At 27.3% G+C, this 16,373-nt stretch overlaps 2 protein-coding genes across 3 annotated transcripts; both read left to right on the plus strand.

Moving 5' to 3' along the window:
* The first annotated feature begins 1,290 nt into the window (after positions 1–1,290).
* LOC112790425 (phenylacetaldehyde oxime monooxygenase CYP71AN24) lies at positions 1,291–3,814 on the plus strand. Its single transcript, XM_025832830.3, has 2 exons — positions 1,291–2,432; positions 3,009–3,814. Exons 1-2 carry the CDS (start codon positions 1,365–1,367, stop codon positions 3,630–3,632), a joined length of 1,692 nt encoding a protein of 563 aa, XP_025688615.1. The 5' UTR covers positions 1,291–1,364; the 3' UTR covers positions 3,633–3,814.
* Positions 3,815–5,969: 2,155 nt separating this feature from the next.
* On the plus strand, positions 5,970–16,003 carry LOC112770358 (phenylacetaldehyde oxime monooxygenase CYP71AN24). 2 transcript variants are annotated; one of them, XM_072227048.1, is made up of 3 exons: positions 5,970–6,446; positions 13,913–14,377; positions 15,162–16,003. In XM_072227048.1, exons 1-3 carry the CDS (start codon positions 5,985–5,987, stop codon positions 15,774–15,776), a joined length of 1,542 nt encoding a protein of 513 aa, XP_072083149.1. In that variant the 5' UTR covers positions 5,970–5,984; the 3' UTR covers positions 15,777–16,003. The 2 variants fall into 2 exon arrangements, with proteins under 2 accessions (XP_072083149.1, XP_025670513.1); XM_025814728.3 differs by lacking the exons at positions 13,913–14,377; positions 15,162–16,003 and adding exons at positions 7,283–7,750; positions 9,171–10,010.
* Positions 16,004–16,373: the final 370 nt, after the last annotated feature.

Consider the following 16,373-nt stretch of genomic DNA (forward strand, 5'->3'; position numbering starts at 1 on the left):
TAAAATTTTAATTCTAGTCATAAATTTTTAGTCTCTTAAGTACTTCGAAAAAAATAAACAAAAAACTCAAGAAATTGAATTTTTTAGAGATAACAATCGAAATTTTAATAGTATTTTATTTTTTAAAAAATATTCTCGTTTATCTTTTTAAATTCTAAATCTATCCCTTAATCTCTTTTTTTTATTTTAAACTAAATATGATAAGTGAGATATAACTTAATTAAATATATTTTACACCAAAAATATAATATAGAGATTTAATTTAATTTTTATCTTTCAGTCTCTATCTTTTAATTTTATCCGTCAGTCTTTATCTCCTAATCTCTATTTCTTAGTTTCAATCTCTCTTTAAAATATAATCTTAAAAAATCAACTTTTTCGGCCAACATTAACTAATTCTTTTAAAAAGTATTTTATTTATCTTACCTTCTAAATCATAAATTCTTAACATTATTTTTAAATTGTAAAACCTAAATTCTTAATTCACTAGTACTGGCTAACTAAAATTTTTTATAGAATATAAACTAATCTTTTTAGAGATGAATAAATATGATGTGATTTTTTTAGTGTAGAAATGAAAAATTTAAGGATCAAATTTTATGATAAAATTTTATAGGTACAAAAATTTTACTATTAGATCTGTGATTTTAAAATAATAAAATTTTATAAATAACGTTCCTCAATTTTTTATTTTAGCAAATAAAAAAAATTATAAACACAAATCTTATTCTCATATTTTTTGTATTTAAATTTGACTCTTAATTTTTTTTAATTGTCCTTCATAATTTCATAATACACCTCTCATTTTTATGATATAATATAATATATACGAGTTAAATTTCAATTTGGCCTCTAAAATTTTACCAGATACTCAAAATAACTCCCAAAATTTCGTTGGCCCCAATTAAAATCTTTAAATTTACAATTGTGACTCTAGCTTGCTCCTACGATCATTTCCGTTATCGGAATACTGATCTAGCGCAATTGCATGACATGATGGACACTACTTAAATGACGGTGCATTGGTTTCGCGCACAAACTCTTTTGGAAACCACGTAGTATAAGGATTTTTTTTATGTTTGGCAACTTATGATCGTCGTAGTAGAAAGAAAGAGAGTTTTAACCCACAAAAAACTAAAACGACGTGATTTCCCGCCATCGTTTAAATAGTGTCCATCGTATCATGCAATTGCATCAAATCAGTATTCTGGTGACGGAGATGATCGCAAAAACAAGTTGGCACCACAATTACAAATATACTTTAATATTAAAAATAAAAAGCAAATATATACTTTAATGATAAGTATCCCAGCCTCTTGGGTACTCACGCCATCTCCAATGGCGGCACTTATATATAGTGATTCATGATCATTATTGAGATGATGAATGGAAGAACAATAATAACGATAATGGATCCAAATCTATTATCATATGTGAGGAGAAAATTACTACCATATAACATAGATGATGCTATGTTTTTTATTATATCTACCTTCATAATCATCATACTACTACTATTGTTTTTTCATAAACTCAAAATTAGAAGAACCAAATTGAAGCTACCACCATGTCCACCAAAACTCCCTTTCATTGGAAACTACCATCAACTAGGAACACTTCCTCATCGCACTTTCCAATCTCTATCAAAAACCTATGGCCCTTTAATTTTGCTTTACCTAGGCCACCTTCGAGTTTTGGTAGTTTCGTCGGTCGAATTGGCGAAAGAAGTCATGCAAACAAACGATGTGGTTTTCGCTAACCGGCCGCACCATACGGCCACGAGGGTCTTGCTATATGGTTGCAAGGACATCGCATTCGAGTCCTACGGCGAAGCATGGAGACAGAAAAGAAAGATTTGTGTTCTTGAGTTGCTTAGCGCAAAAAAGGTTCAATTACTCCAATATATAAAAGAAGAAGAGGTTACAATATTGATTAATAAATTACGTGAATCTTGCATGAATATTAATAATAGTAGTTATAGTAATTCTACTAATTATGTAAACCTTAGTGAGATAATAATTACAACAACAAACAACATTGTAAGTAGGTGTATATTTGGTAGGAAGTACCATGATCTAGAAGGTAATAATAATAAGGATAATAAAAATAAAAATAAAAATAAAAATAATTTTAGGTTTGGTGAGATTGTGAGGAAGGTAATGAGTCATCTATTGGATTTAGGGGTTGGGGATCTTTTTCCAATGTTGGGTTGGGTTGATGTTCTAATAAGTGGAAGAGTTAAGAGGTATAGGGACACTTTTGAAGTGTTGGATGCTTTCTTTGATCATGTAATTGAGGAGCATAAGATGGCAAGCAAAGAGGATGATCATAATAATAAGATGAAAGATTTTGTGGACACTCTTCTTCAACATCAAAAGGCTATTATGGTTGACTTTGAGCTTGGTGATGATGATGTTAAGGCACTCATACTGGTATTTAATTTCTCTCTATCTCATATTTTCTGTATATATATCCACACTTGCCAAGATGACTGTAATTTTTGACAAAAAATTTGTTGAAAAATTGAATGTTTTTTACCAAATCTATAAATTGATTATCGAAAAAAAATTCGTCCGTAAATTATCTTCGTAAAAAATTCTTTAAAGAATATTATTAATAAAATTTGTACTAATAGATAAAATTTGTTGATAAATTTATCGATAATTCGTTATTTTCTGGTAATATCATGAAAATAATTGTTGGATTATTATGAAAAATGAAAAGATAATTTTCAACTATTAAATTAAATTGTATGATATAGATATTCATTAAAATCTCTAAAGAAAATTTCACTCCAATGATTATTATTTGTTATTATTATTTTCTAAATTATATCAATCTAGCAATTTTTGTTCTGACTTTTCAACATTAATATTTATTTTGTATATACTTATATATAGAATCCAAAAAATTACCTAAAAAATGAAAAATTGTTTCTTTTTTCACTTTTATTTGATTTTTCCTATTTGACTATATGCTTATACATATAAAATTAAATTAAATTTCAGGACATGTTTTTGGGAGGGAGTGACACAACTTCATCAACACTAGAATGGGCTTTCACAGAGCTAATGAGAAGCCCAATCAAAATGAAAAAGGCCCAAGAAGAGGTAAGAAGAGTTATTGGCAACAAATCAAAATTAGAAGAAAATGATATTAATCAAATGAATTACTTAAAATGTGTCATCAAAGAAACCCTAAGATTACATCCAGCTGCTCCTCTTTTGACTCCAAGAGAAACAACATGTAAAACCAAACTCCAAGGCTATGATATTCCTCAAAAAACAATGGTTTATGTTAATGTTTGGGCAATTCAAAGAGATCCTCAAATTTGGCAAGAACCTGATGAGTTTATACCTGAAAGATTTGAAGACAATGAGGTTAATTTCAATGGTAAATGCTTTGAATTTTTACCATTTGGTTCTGGAAGAAGAAAATGCCCTGGAATGACATTTGGACTTACTTCAGTTGAATATGTTCTTGCTAATCTTTTATGTTGGTTTGATTGGAAGCTACCAAATCAAAGTGGTGTACCTGGTCATGCCCTAGATATGTCTGAGACCTTTGGCCTCACTGTCAACAGGAAAGTTCCACTTTATCTTCAACCGATAATGCCGCGTTGCGATATTTAAAGTTGAAATACTTGCGTGTTCTTAAAATATATTGAGTTTTTTGTAAATTAGGTTAAAAAATATATGTTACTCTTTTTGTTTTTTGTTTTTAGTTAAGTGTATGTTGTATTTTAAATAATGTTGTTTTGTATTAAGAAAATGATTGAAATATATTAAAATAATAAAAGTTAAAAGATAATTTATTCTTGTTTGTTAATTATTTTGATAGGAATAATTATTCTACTAATCATTCACTATTCTTCGAATAAAATACTAATAATAATTAATTTAATTTTAATACACTATCAGTTTAAAACAATTTTATACGTACGTACATCTAATTATTAATTACATAATGTCATATCAACAAAAATAACATGTTTTTACATTAGACGTGCAAATGATTATTTAGAAAAATAAATATACAATTGAACTACTGTATATTTTATACTATCAATACATTAAATTATCCCGTTTTAACTTTTTATTTAAGAGGAGCGCAGCTCAGCTCCAAAGCAGAAAACACAAGGACAAGAGAAAAACATAAGCCCAAAAAAAAGGAGGAAAAGGAAAAGAAGGAAACAATCGTATTCTATAATCAACTCTAAGCACATGCAAACTTAATTATTTGTTGTTCCTCACTTTCCACATGCAAACTTATTTGTTGAAAACATCCAAGTGCATCACCCCGCCACACCCACTTAAGATTTCTATTAATAGTTCAAATTTAAGAGAGCAATCTATCAATCAACTTATTCACTTTTTAATAAAATTATAAAATTTATTAATTTATTTTTTATTTCTAATAACATGTCATTTTTTTTAAAAGTACATTTTCTTTTTCAAAACACATTAGCAGGGTCGGACATAAGGGGGCGAGTGGCGGCCTCGGCCCCCAACTTTTTTTAATAGTAATAAGTTATTGTGTATAATTTAATTTTCTTAAAAAATTATTTAGTATTTAATCTAATATAAATAAAAATTCAGTCTAATTTAAATATTAATGATTTTTAATATCTAAAAAGTAACAATATTAAAAAAATTGAAAAAGATATTATTATTAATATTTTTTAATTAAATAAAAATTTTCAAATCTCATAAATTGAATTTTTTTTGTGGCCGTTTTTTTATTCATTTGGTATTAATTCTCTCTGTTTCAACTGCTACAATTAAGAGATTCTTTTTAACTATGAATATTATGAAAAATAACTTAGAAAAAAAATAAAAGATGAATTTTTTGCTAATTGTCTTTTAATTATTATATTGTAACAAAAATTACTGAAAAATTTGACACAAATTCTATTATCGGTAAATTTTATGATACGAAGAATCAACCACTTCATTAGTAAAAAGTATACACATATTTTTTTACTTTAAAATATATTCTCTATCCGTATATTTTTGTAATATATTTTATATTATATAATTCTTTTTACATAATTTTTAATATTATATGTATTATTAGCCTCTCATAATATCATTATTTCTGAATCCGTCCCTGCACATTAGCATTCTCTAACAAAATTAGGCATTCAGTCTCATTCACAATTTACATAAAAAAAAAAAAATCAGACATCGGCCAAACACTATCGTACATTTTTTAAAAGAATTAAAATAACAATTTAAATTACTAACAGTCTTATTAAATATATGTGGCACATGATTTCTTCGTTTCATTAATTTACTAGCCCACTAAAATTTTTAAATAGTAATAATTGATTAAAGCTATGCATTATTTATCGCATGAAAACAAAAGTATTTCATATATATTGAAAATTAGTCACTAAATATATCTATCACTATGTTGTATATATTTATATATATAAAAATTTATATTTTTTTAACTAAATATTAGCTACTAGAATAATTAAATATATCATAGTTGATAAAATAATCATATTTATAATAGGCAAATAATCAAATTTATTTATTATTAAAATATTTTTATAAAATACTAAATACATATTTCTATATACAGTGGTTGACTAGTGGCTAACTTTTTATATACACAAAACATAATATTTAGAAAAGAATATTTCATACACTCTTAAAAAAGATAGTAACTTGACATTAGTAATACCATAAGTTTATTTTTTAAAGTCTCACATTCGTTAAAAAGAAAAAAACAAATATGTTTTATAAAGATGCGAATACTTTTCTTTTAAAAGCACATTTTAATGAGTAAGTATAAGAAATTTTGTTATCATGTCTACCATAAAAAACAAAATTATGAGGATCAAAATGTCAAAGCGGTCAACATCCACTAATGAATTGACTTGAATGTTAGGTATTTCAACATCATCTTGAGCATTATATTAATTAAGAGATGTCAACTTTGCATTGCTAGGCACACACAAAAACAACAAAATTACAATGGAATTTGTTCTATCATCAATTGTAGAGAAATTGCAACATCAACCAAATTCAGCACTCTCTACCATATGTTTCATAATCATAAGTATCTTGTGTATTGTTAAGTTCACAAGAAGAAACAAGAAGATCAATAACCTTCCACCATCTCCACCAAAGCTACCATTAATTGGAAACCTTCATCAACTAGGAACACTTCCACACCAATCTTTAAAGGCACTTTCTAAAAAATATGGCCCTCTTTTGTTGCTTCAATTAGGGCAAACTCAAGCCCTAGTTGTCTCTTCAGCAGAACTTGTTGAAGAAATAGCAAAATCACATGATGTTGCTTTCTCCAATAGAGCAAACAATAAAGCTGCAAGGGTTTTCTTCCATCAATGCAACGAGGTTGCTTTTGCACCCTATGGAGAGGAATGGAGAAAAAAAAGGAAGCTCTGTGTTCTTGAGCTTCTAAGCACAAATAGGGTAAGAGTTATGATACACAAAAACTTCATTCTTATTCAAAATATATTTATAATTATTTTATTTTATTTATATTTTATTTGTTACATATAAGAGAAACAAAAGAATACTTTGGTAATGTTATTACATCACTTTTTTTCAAAAACTTAAGCGGATAAAAAGATACATATGAATAGTTATCTCTTTAAGATGCTTCTTTATATATGAATCTCTTTTGAATTTACGTGAGTTTTGTTGTATAAGCTTTTTTTTATTAGTCTTATGTTAATTTTTTTTTTTAATAAGGACTGAACTCTAGACGTTTGAGTCATAGAAGTTCTCACGTTATATTATAAAATTATTTTTTTTAAAAGTTTAAGCTAATAGAAAAAGACATATAAATGATTATATTTCTAACACGTTATTTTATGCAAGAATCTCTTTCTTTATTTGCGTGAATTTTCACATAGGCTTTTTTTCAGGTCATATAAATTTTGATAATGTGATATCACAGACATAAAATTATCTCTCCAAAAAATTTTAATTAATAAAAAAAATACATAAACAATTATATTTTTAATACGTCCATATAAATTTTTTATTAAGATGTGTGTCAATTTTTTATATAAACTTTTTTTTGCTTTATTAGTGTTATAATTTTTTTATCTTTAAAGTTAATAAAGATCGAATTATAGAACTTTAAATAATTAAAGGTCTAATGTCATATTATGAATTTATTTTTTAAAAATTTTAATTAAGCTAAAATGAAGAAGTATATATCTAATTATATATCTAATATTTTATTCCATATATATATATATATATATATTCTTATTTGAATTCGTTTTTGTCAAACATAGGTAAAGTCCTTTCAACCCATTAGAGAAAATGAAGTATTAATGATGATTAATTCTATCCATGAAGTTTGTGCAAAAGGGTTGTCAGTGAATCTATCTAAGATGATTATTGCAACATCAACAAACATATCTAGTAGGTGCATTTTCGGGCAAAGGTTCGAAACCAGTGATGATGGTAGAAAAAGCATTGCTAAGGTTCTGAGAAAGATGATGTCACAATTAACAACACTTGGGGTTGGAGATTTGTTCCCTTCATTGGATTGGGTTGATGTTCTTACAGGTTTCATGTCAAGATTAAAAGTTACTTTTGCTGAATTAGATGCGTTTTTAGAAGAGGTTATTGAAGAGCATAAGAGAAAGAAAAATTGTGATGATAATAATAAAGATTTCGTTGATGTACTTCTTCAACTTCAAGAGAGGGACATGCTTGAGTTTGAGCTCAATGGAGATACCATGAAATCACTCCTCTTGGTTTGGTTTCAATTCTCTCTTTAGTATATATATATATATATATATATATATATATTTGTTTATACGTAGGGTAAAGTATATATATTTTTTGTCCTAAAGTTTGGCAAAAGTTTTAAAAATATCTTTAATTTTATTTTGTTTTAATTTTGTTTCAAAAGTTTTCGATTTATATCAAATATATCCTTGGAGGTAAATTTTCAAAAAATTTAAGACTAATATAACAATAATGTATGAAAATTATGCTTGATTTGCTTGTATTGAGGGGTTGTTTTTATGAAATTATTGTTGAATCGATCTTAAATTTTTTGAAAAATTAGCCGTTAGGAATATATTTGATGCAAATCCAAAATTTTTAGGATAAAATTAAAATAAATAAAATTTAAAAATATTTTTAAAATTTTTATCAAATTTTAAATACAAAAAATATACTTTACCCTTTACCCTTGTAAGTACGTAGAAATTTTTTTTATTATATATAGAATCTTGGCAAGGATTCCACGGCTTTGACATCATAATAAATACATTTGGACAAAGTAATAGAATCCTTACCGTCCATGATTTATGTGCTCCCCATCCCCCACAAATGAAATTATTTCTCATTCTAACATATTGTCTTTTTCCAAAATATGTTATCATTTTTCTTACAGAAAAATAATTATTAGATAAAAATAAAGTATGTATTAAGCACAGTTTAATTTGATATACACTATCAATGTAAGAGGTTTATTTGATCATTTAATCAATTCCATATGTTTAGATAATTTTTTAAATAATATATTTAAAAATTAATTACTTTTAATGATATATATTATAATATATCATTAAATGTATGTGTAAAATTATTTTAAATTTTTTTTATAGTTATTATTTTAGATTCTTAGTCTAGAAAAATTAAATTGTATATGCATGTCTACAAGAGGAAATAAACATTTTTAAGAAATTATTTTCAACGGTTACCATTATGTTCAATTTTTTTAATTGAGTAGTTTTAGCATTTAATTTTAATTTGTAAAAAAGTAGTTTTAAATGGTAAATCTCTCTAGCTACCCTGCCATAATTTACATATAAAAAAAAATAAAGAAGACAAATATGTAACCAAACATAGTTTAAGACAATCATGTAATATTAGGGGGCATTCATTTCATTTATTTGTCTGATTTACTCTAAAAGAATGCAAGGATTCTCAACAATGGTTAATTGGTCATGATTCTTTTATGATATTTTATTAATACTTGAAAATTATTTACTGTTTCAAATAAGTTTGAAATATTTATGTTAAGAATGAAAAAAGCTTAAATATTTAGTGATATAGTTTACATGATCAAATTATTATTATTATTATTATTATTATTATTATTATTATTATTATTATGTGAAGATAATTTACAGTAAACTAATTATGCATCTTTCTTAATTGTAGGATTTGTTTGTTGGGGGAAGTGACACTGTTTCAACAACTATTGAATGGGCCTTTGCAGAGCTTGCTAATAATCCAAAGATCATGAAGAAAGTTCAAGAAGAGGTAAGAAGAATTGTGGGTGAAAAATCCATGATAGAGGAAAATGATCTAAATCAAATGAAGTACATGAAGTGTGTAATCAAAGAAACTCTTAGATTACATCCACCAGGTCCACTTTTGATTCCAAGAGAAACAGCAAATAGTGTGGAAATAAAAGGGTACCACATTCCCAAAAAAGTAACCGTATATATAAATTCATATGCAATTCATAGAGATCCTAAATTATGGGACAATGCTGAAGAATTTATTCCTGAAAGATTTGAAGGTAACCAACAAGTTGATTATAAGGTGATAGATTTTCAATTGATCCCATTTGGTTTTGGGAGGAGGGGCTGTCCTGGAATTTCATTTGGGGTTGCTTCTTTTGAGTATATGATGGCTAATCTTCTCTATTGGTTTGATTGGAAGGTTCCTAATAATAATAATAATAATGGTGCATTGATAGATATGAGTGAGTTTAATGGGTTGAGCGTTACCAAGAAACAACCACTTTATTTGGAGCCAATGCCTTACTTAATTTGTTAAGGGTGGAAAGGAATTCAGGTGTGTTATTGACAATGTCAAAAAATTCTTATTTGATAATATGTTTTGTCTGTTGTGTTAGTATTTTATTTGCTTTGTTTTCTATTTTTGTATTTATAAGCACTTTGTGCTATGAACCTTCTTCCACTTGTAGCAAGAGCTTTTATCAAGTTTCTGCGAGATAAAAGCTTTTAAATAAAACTTGATATATTATTATTATTATTATTATTATTATTATTATAATTTTTATTATTATTATTATTAAGTACGATTTTGGTTTCTAAAGTATAGGTCAATTTTTTTTTTGTCTTCAATCTTTTTTTGCATACAAAATCATCTCTAAGTTTAATTTGGTTTTAAATAATCTTTTTATCAAAATTTTAAATTTTATTACCAAATTACCCCTAACTAAAAAAATTATAAAATAAAATAAAAAAAAACGGACGAGAAGGAGAAAGAGCGGAGAAGGGAAGAAGAAGAAGGGGGAAAGAAGGGGAAATTGAGGCAGCTTGCTCCCACTCTGGCGTGGTCTTCTCCCCCGGTTCCTCTTTCTGTCTTTGTCGTCCTTCTTCTTGGTAAACTCAACGGCGGCGGTTTGGCAACGGCATTAAAAACTCGGCGATGGCGCAGCGGCCCCCTTTTCCTTCTCCGATCTATTCTCCCTCTCTGCCTTTTCTCGCTGGTGCTCACGCTCTCTCCTTTCCTTCACGGTGCTCAAAAAGCGACTGCTCCACGCCGCTACTCCTTTCTAGGATTCCAATTCTGCTTCTTTTTTCTGATTTTGTTAATCACATTGTTTCTGATTCTGATTTCCTTAATTCATTGTTAATCACATTGTTTCCAATTTTGATTATGTTTCTAATTTTGTTAATCCATTATTCTGTTTCTTCTGCTTCTGTTTTTTATACTTTAGATTTTGCTTATGTTTGTGTTCCTATTTCCTTTTTAATTCTGCTTCTACTTCTGTTTTTAATTCTATTTCTGCTTCTATTTTTTCTGCTTTTGATGTTACTTTTATTTCTATTTCTGTGTTTTTTTTATGTCTATTACATTGTTTCTACTTCATTGTTGTTGTTGCTGAAAAAGAAGAAGAGAAGCTGTTGTGATGGAGAAGAATAATAGAAATTGAGTATTTTGGTCGGAAGAACGATTTTGTATGTAAAAAAGGGTTGGGGATGAAAAAATTTTCGACCTATACCTTAAGTACCAAAATTGTACTTAACCCTTATTATTGTTGTTGTTGTTGTTGTTGTTGGTTCTTTAGATGATGTTTTACTTTATCGCACTGATCATCGCAACTAACATTTTCATTTTCGCATCGGTTTAAGTCAAACTACCGCAAAATATCTACATATTTGTAGCACCTGCCGAAATTGTCGTAATAACTACTACTGCTAGTTTTTTGTTTACGACGGTTCCAGTTGATTGTCATAAAAAAAACTGTCACTATCTGTCAAACTTCTTGTAGTGACTTGTTATATATTTTTAAAAAAAATATTATATACATATTAAAATCGACCACTAAAATTAGTTATTATATATTTATGTATAAATATATATTTTATTTATTTATTTTTAAAGTATATCTTGTATCCTATTATTTTTTACTAATGATTAATTTTGATAATAATTTTAATGTACACCTAACATGGTTAATTTTTTAAATAACTATCCACTTGAAGAAAATGGTATATTTGAAATGTGGCGTTAGATTTTTGTGGTGTATGTATGGTGTACTTTAACTCAATAAAATATAATTTCACTTTCAGATATACTAACACTGTGTATTCTATGTATATATTCACATTGTAATATGTGAGGATTGCCCTATCCTAAAACCTCATCCACCCCCTCTCGTTCCCTCTTGGCCTCCACTCATTCTCCACTTGCTACAACTAACCATTGCAAATTGGGATCTCATGAACACAGACAAAAAGGATAACACCAATCTCAACATAAACCAACCAAGTTTATTGCAACGTTTAAAGTGCCCGTGGCACAATAGAGGACCATTGAAGTTCGCTGTCATACTATCGTACAAATTTATGTTAGTAGGTTATTAATTAAAATTTATTTATTCACATGTATGCTAATATATATAACTTATTTTTTTCGAAAATTTAAGATAATAACTTAAATTACTAACAGTCTTATTATATATATATATATATGGCACATCCTTTCTTCATTTATCTAATTTACTGCCCCACTAAGATTTTTAAATGGTAATAATTGATCAAATCTATGCATTATTTATCACATGAAAGAAAAAAGGTTTTATATACATTAAAAATTAATCGATAAATTAGACATTATGTATTTATATATTATTTTAATTAAATGATTAACTATTAAAATAATCAAATATATCATAACTAGTAAAATAATCAAATTTATAATAAATAAATTAAATAATTAAATTTGTAATTAAATAATCAAATTTAAAAGTAGGGATAAATATTGTTTTGGTCTCTAACGTTTAGAATCAGAATCAAAACCGTCACTCACGTAATTTTTTATTTAGAATCGTCTCAAATATTTTTATTTCATATTAAAATCATTATTTTTAATAAAAAATTTTAATTTTATTACTAAATTATCTCTATACTTTAATAAAAAAATTATAAATAAAAAAAAAGAACACGAGGGGAAGGGAAAAAGAAAAGGGAAAAGGAAGAGGAGGAAGGGGGAAGGAGAAGGGGGGAGGGGGAGGGGGACGGCGCCGGTGAAGCTTGGAGCCGATGTCGCCGTCGGGAATCAGAGCTCGCGAGGGAGAGAGGAGATGCGAGCCAGGGAGAGAGCTCGCTGTTGTGCTCCGCCACTGCAGCCGCTGCTACCGACCTCTCCGCTTGCCGCCTCACCTCGCCGCCTCGCCGCTGCACCGCCCCGTTTCTGCTTCTTGCTTCGGCCTCTGTTTTCTTCTTCTTCTTGCTTCAGCCTCTGTTTTTTGTTTCTGCTTGAGCTTCTGCTTCTTGTTTTTGCTTCTGTGTCTGCTTTTGTTTATGTTTTTATTTCTGCTTTTGCTTTTGTTATTTTTTTATTTCATTGTTGTTGTGTGTTTATTTTGTTGTTAAATTTAATGTTGTTATTTCTGAATTTGAATAATGTGTTATTGTTAATGTTCTTGAATCTGATTATTAGTATTTGGTGGGAATAAGGAAGATGGTGGTGGTGGTGGTGGTAAAGGTACTGGTGGTGGTGGTAAAGGTGATGGAGGGTATTTTTGTCCATAAAAAGTTAAAAGAACGACTTTTATATAAAACGATTTTTGTCCATAAATAGAATTTTTTTGAGTTTGTATGAATTTTTACATAAATTTTTTTGTCTCGTACTAAAATTATTTCTTTTGTAGTCAATAGGAATCGAAATCTAAACCTTTGAATCATATAAGTTTTGACATTGTGATACCATATATATAAAATCACATCTTTCAAAAGTTTAAACTAATAAAAAAATATACTTAAATTATCATATTTTTAATACACTCCTTGTACAAGAGTCTATTATTGGCATTTGTGTCAATTTTTTACAGTTTTTTATCTCATTTTATTAATCTAATATTAAAATTCTTTTTATATATCTTATTTAACTTATATTTTTATAGCAATTAGATATTTGTCGTTATTAATATAAGTTATAATGAAATGTAGACTTAAAACAACGGTTAAATTTTATTCGTATTGCTTCAAGGTCACAAATTTAAGCCGTAATAACTACTAATATAATTATTAAGTTAGAGTGTATACATTATATTCTTTGAGAATATATATATATATATATATATATATATATATATATATATATATATATATATATATATATATATATATATATTACTGTTGTTAAAAAAGTTTTTACCGGCAATTCTATAATTGTCACTAAAATTTTTAAAGGACAAAGTATAAGATAACGAATATTTAATTGCTAGTAAATATATTAGTAATTATTTTGCATTTTTTTAATTATCACTAAAAATAAAATAAATAATTATTAAAAATGATTCTTCTTATAGTATATATAAATAATTATATATCTAATAACATTATATTCAATATTTATAATCTTTTCTTTAAAAAAAATATTTATAATCTTATTCAAATTCGCATTTCTCAAACATATAGGTAAAGTCCTTTCAACCCATTAGAAAAAATGAAGTATCGATGATGATTAACTCCCTACATGAAGCTTGTGCAAAAGGATCCTCGGTAAATCTATCTAAGCTGATTATTACAACCTCAAACAACATATCTTGTAGATGCATTTTCGGGCTAAAGTTCGAAACTAGTGATGATGGTAGGAAAAGCATTGCTGAGGTTGTGAGGAAGATACAATTTTCAAAACTTGGGGTTGGAGATTTGTTCTCTTCATTGGATTGGGTTGATGTTCTTACAGGTTTCATGTCAAGAATAAAGATTATTTATGCCGAATTAGATGCATTCTTAGAAGAGGTTATTGAAGAGCATAAGAGAAAGAAGAAAAATTGTGATGATAATAATAAAGACTTTGTTGATGTGCTTCTTCAACTTCAAGAGAGGGACATGCCTGAGTTTGAGCTCACAAAAGATATCATGAAAGCACTCCTCTTGGTTTGATTTCAAATCTCTTACTTTTATTACCTTATTTATATCCCTTTAAAGTAGTCACTTTTTGAGTAAATTTTATTTGTTTATACAAAACAAAATAACCATTTTTTGATAATCCTATATAAAATTATGTATTAGAATTGAAATAAAGAAAAAGGAAGAATTAAAAATGCGAGATCTTAAAACATATCTCTCCGTAACACCAGTGATAAGTATTCTATGGTTCAAAACTTAGCAGGTCTATTGATCGAAATCAATCGTTTTTTTTCTGGATGCAATAATATTATTTTTCACATTTTTTCCGTTGTATATATATTATATAATATATAATAATATATAATATAATTAAGAATATAAAAATTCTTATATTCTAATCAGAAAAAATTTAATATAATAATCAAAGAAAGACTTCTTTAAGTTAATAGCAAAAATATTTGCTAACTAAAAAGTATTAACAAAAAATAGTCAAACTTTATTTTATATAATATTTATTAATAGTTACAATAATTAATGAATATTAAATAAAACAAATTTTGTCTTTTTCTTCTTCTTAACATATACAAATATATAAATAATTTGAAAATATTAATACTTGAAAGTTATTTATTATTTAAAATAACTTGCCACTATAAGAGAAACGATATTTAATAGCGGGAAATTACGGTGTCTCGCCAAACCGCCGCAAATTGATAGAGAATAAAAAGTGCTTAGATGCTTAATAATAAATATTATTATTATGTTAAAGATAATTTAGAATAAATTAGTTATGCATCTTCGTTAATTGTAGGATTTGTTTCTTGCGGGAAGTGACACTGTTTCAACAACTATTGAATGGGCCTTTGCAGAACTTGCTAATAATCCAGAGATCATGAAGAAAGTTCAAGAAGAGGTAAGAAGAATTGTGGGTGGAAAATCCATGATAGAAGAAAATGACTTAAATGAAATGAAGTACATGAAGTGTGTGATCAAAGAAACTCTTAGATTACATCCACCAGGTCCACTTTTGATTCCAAGAGAAACAGCAAATAGTGTGGAAATAAAAGGATACCACATTCCCAAAAAAGTAACCGTGTATATAAATTCATATGCTATTCATAGGGATCCTAAATTATGGGACAATGCTGAAGAGTTTATTCCTGAAAGATTTGAAGATAGCCAACAAGTTGATTATAAGGGAATAGATTTTCAATTTATCCCATTTGGTATTGGGAGAAGGGCTTGTCCTGGAATGTCATTTGGAGCTGCTTCTCTTGAGTATATGATGGCTAATCTTCTCTATTGGTTTGACTGGAAGGTTATTCCTAATAATGGTGCAATGATAGATATGAGTGAGTTGAATGGGTTGACCGTTATCAAGAAACAACCACTTTATTTGGAGCCAATGCCTTATTCAATTTGTTAAGCCCCCTAATTAAGGGTGGAAGGAATTCAAGTGTGTTATTGACAATGTCGAAAATTCTTTTGGTAATATGTTTTTGACTATTTTTCTGTTATGTACTTATGTGTTACTACTATTTTATTTGCTTTTTGTTTTGTATGTTTCTATTTGTAAGCACTTTGTGTTGTGAATCTTATGAAACTACTCTTCTATCTTAGTTTATGATAACAATAAAGAAGTCTTGTGACTCATAATTCAGCCCAACAGAATACATAAATTCAATTACAATTTTAGTTTTTATTATTTTATCTTATCTTTATTTTCTTTTATCTCTTATAAGACAATGCTCTATATATATTTAATTTTACCTTCATAGTTTACAATTCAATTCAATTAATCCACAATCAATAAAATTTTTTTATCTATTCTTTTCCTATTCTTTCACAATTTTATCAAATCTTCTTCCACTTGTAGCAAGAGCTTTTATCAAATATAGAGAAAAAGCTTGTGAATAAAGCTTGCAAACGAGGAGAAGCTCTCTACATAGAACTTTTTATTTTTTGTGGACAATTTTAACCCCGAATTAAATTTCAGACAGCTCTATTCCTCATCAATGGCGGG

Source organism: Arachis hypogaea, chromosome 3, assembly GCF_003086295.3.
Source record: "Arachis hypogaea cultivar Tifrunner chromosome 3, arahy.Tifrunner.gnm2.J5K5, whole genome shotgun sequence".
NCBI classification, from domain to species: Eukaryota; Viridiplantae; Streptophyta; class Magnoliopsida; order Fabales; family Fabaceae; genus Arachis; species Arachis hypogaea.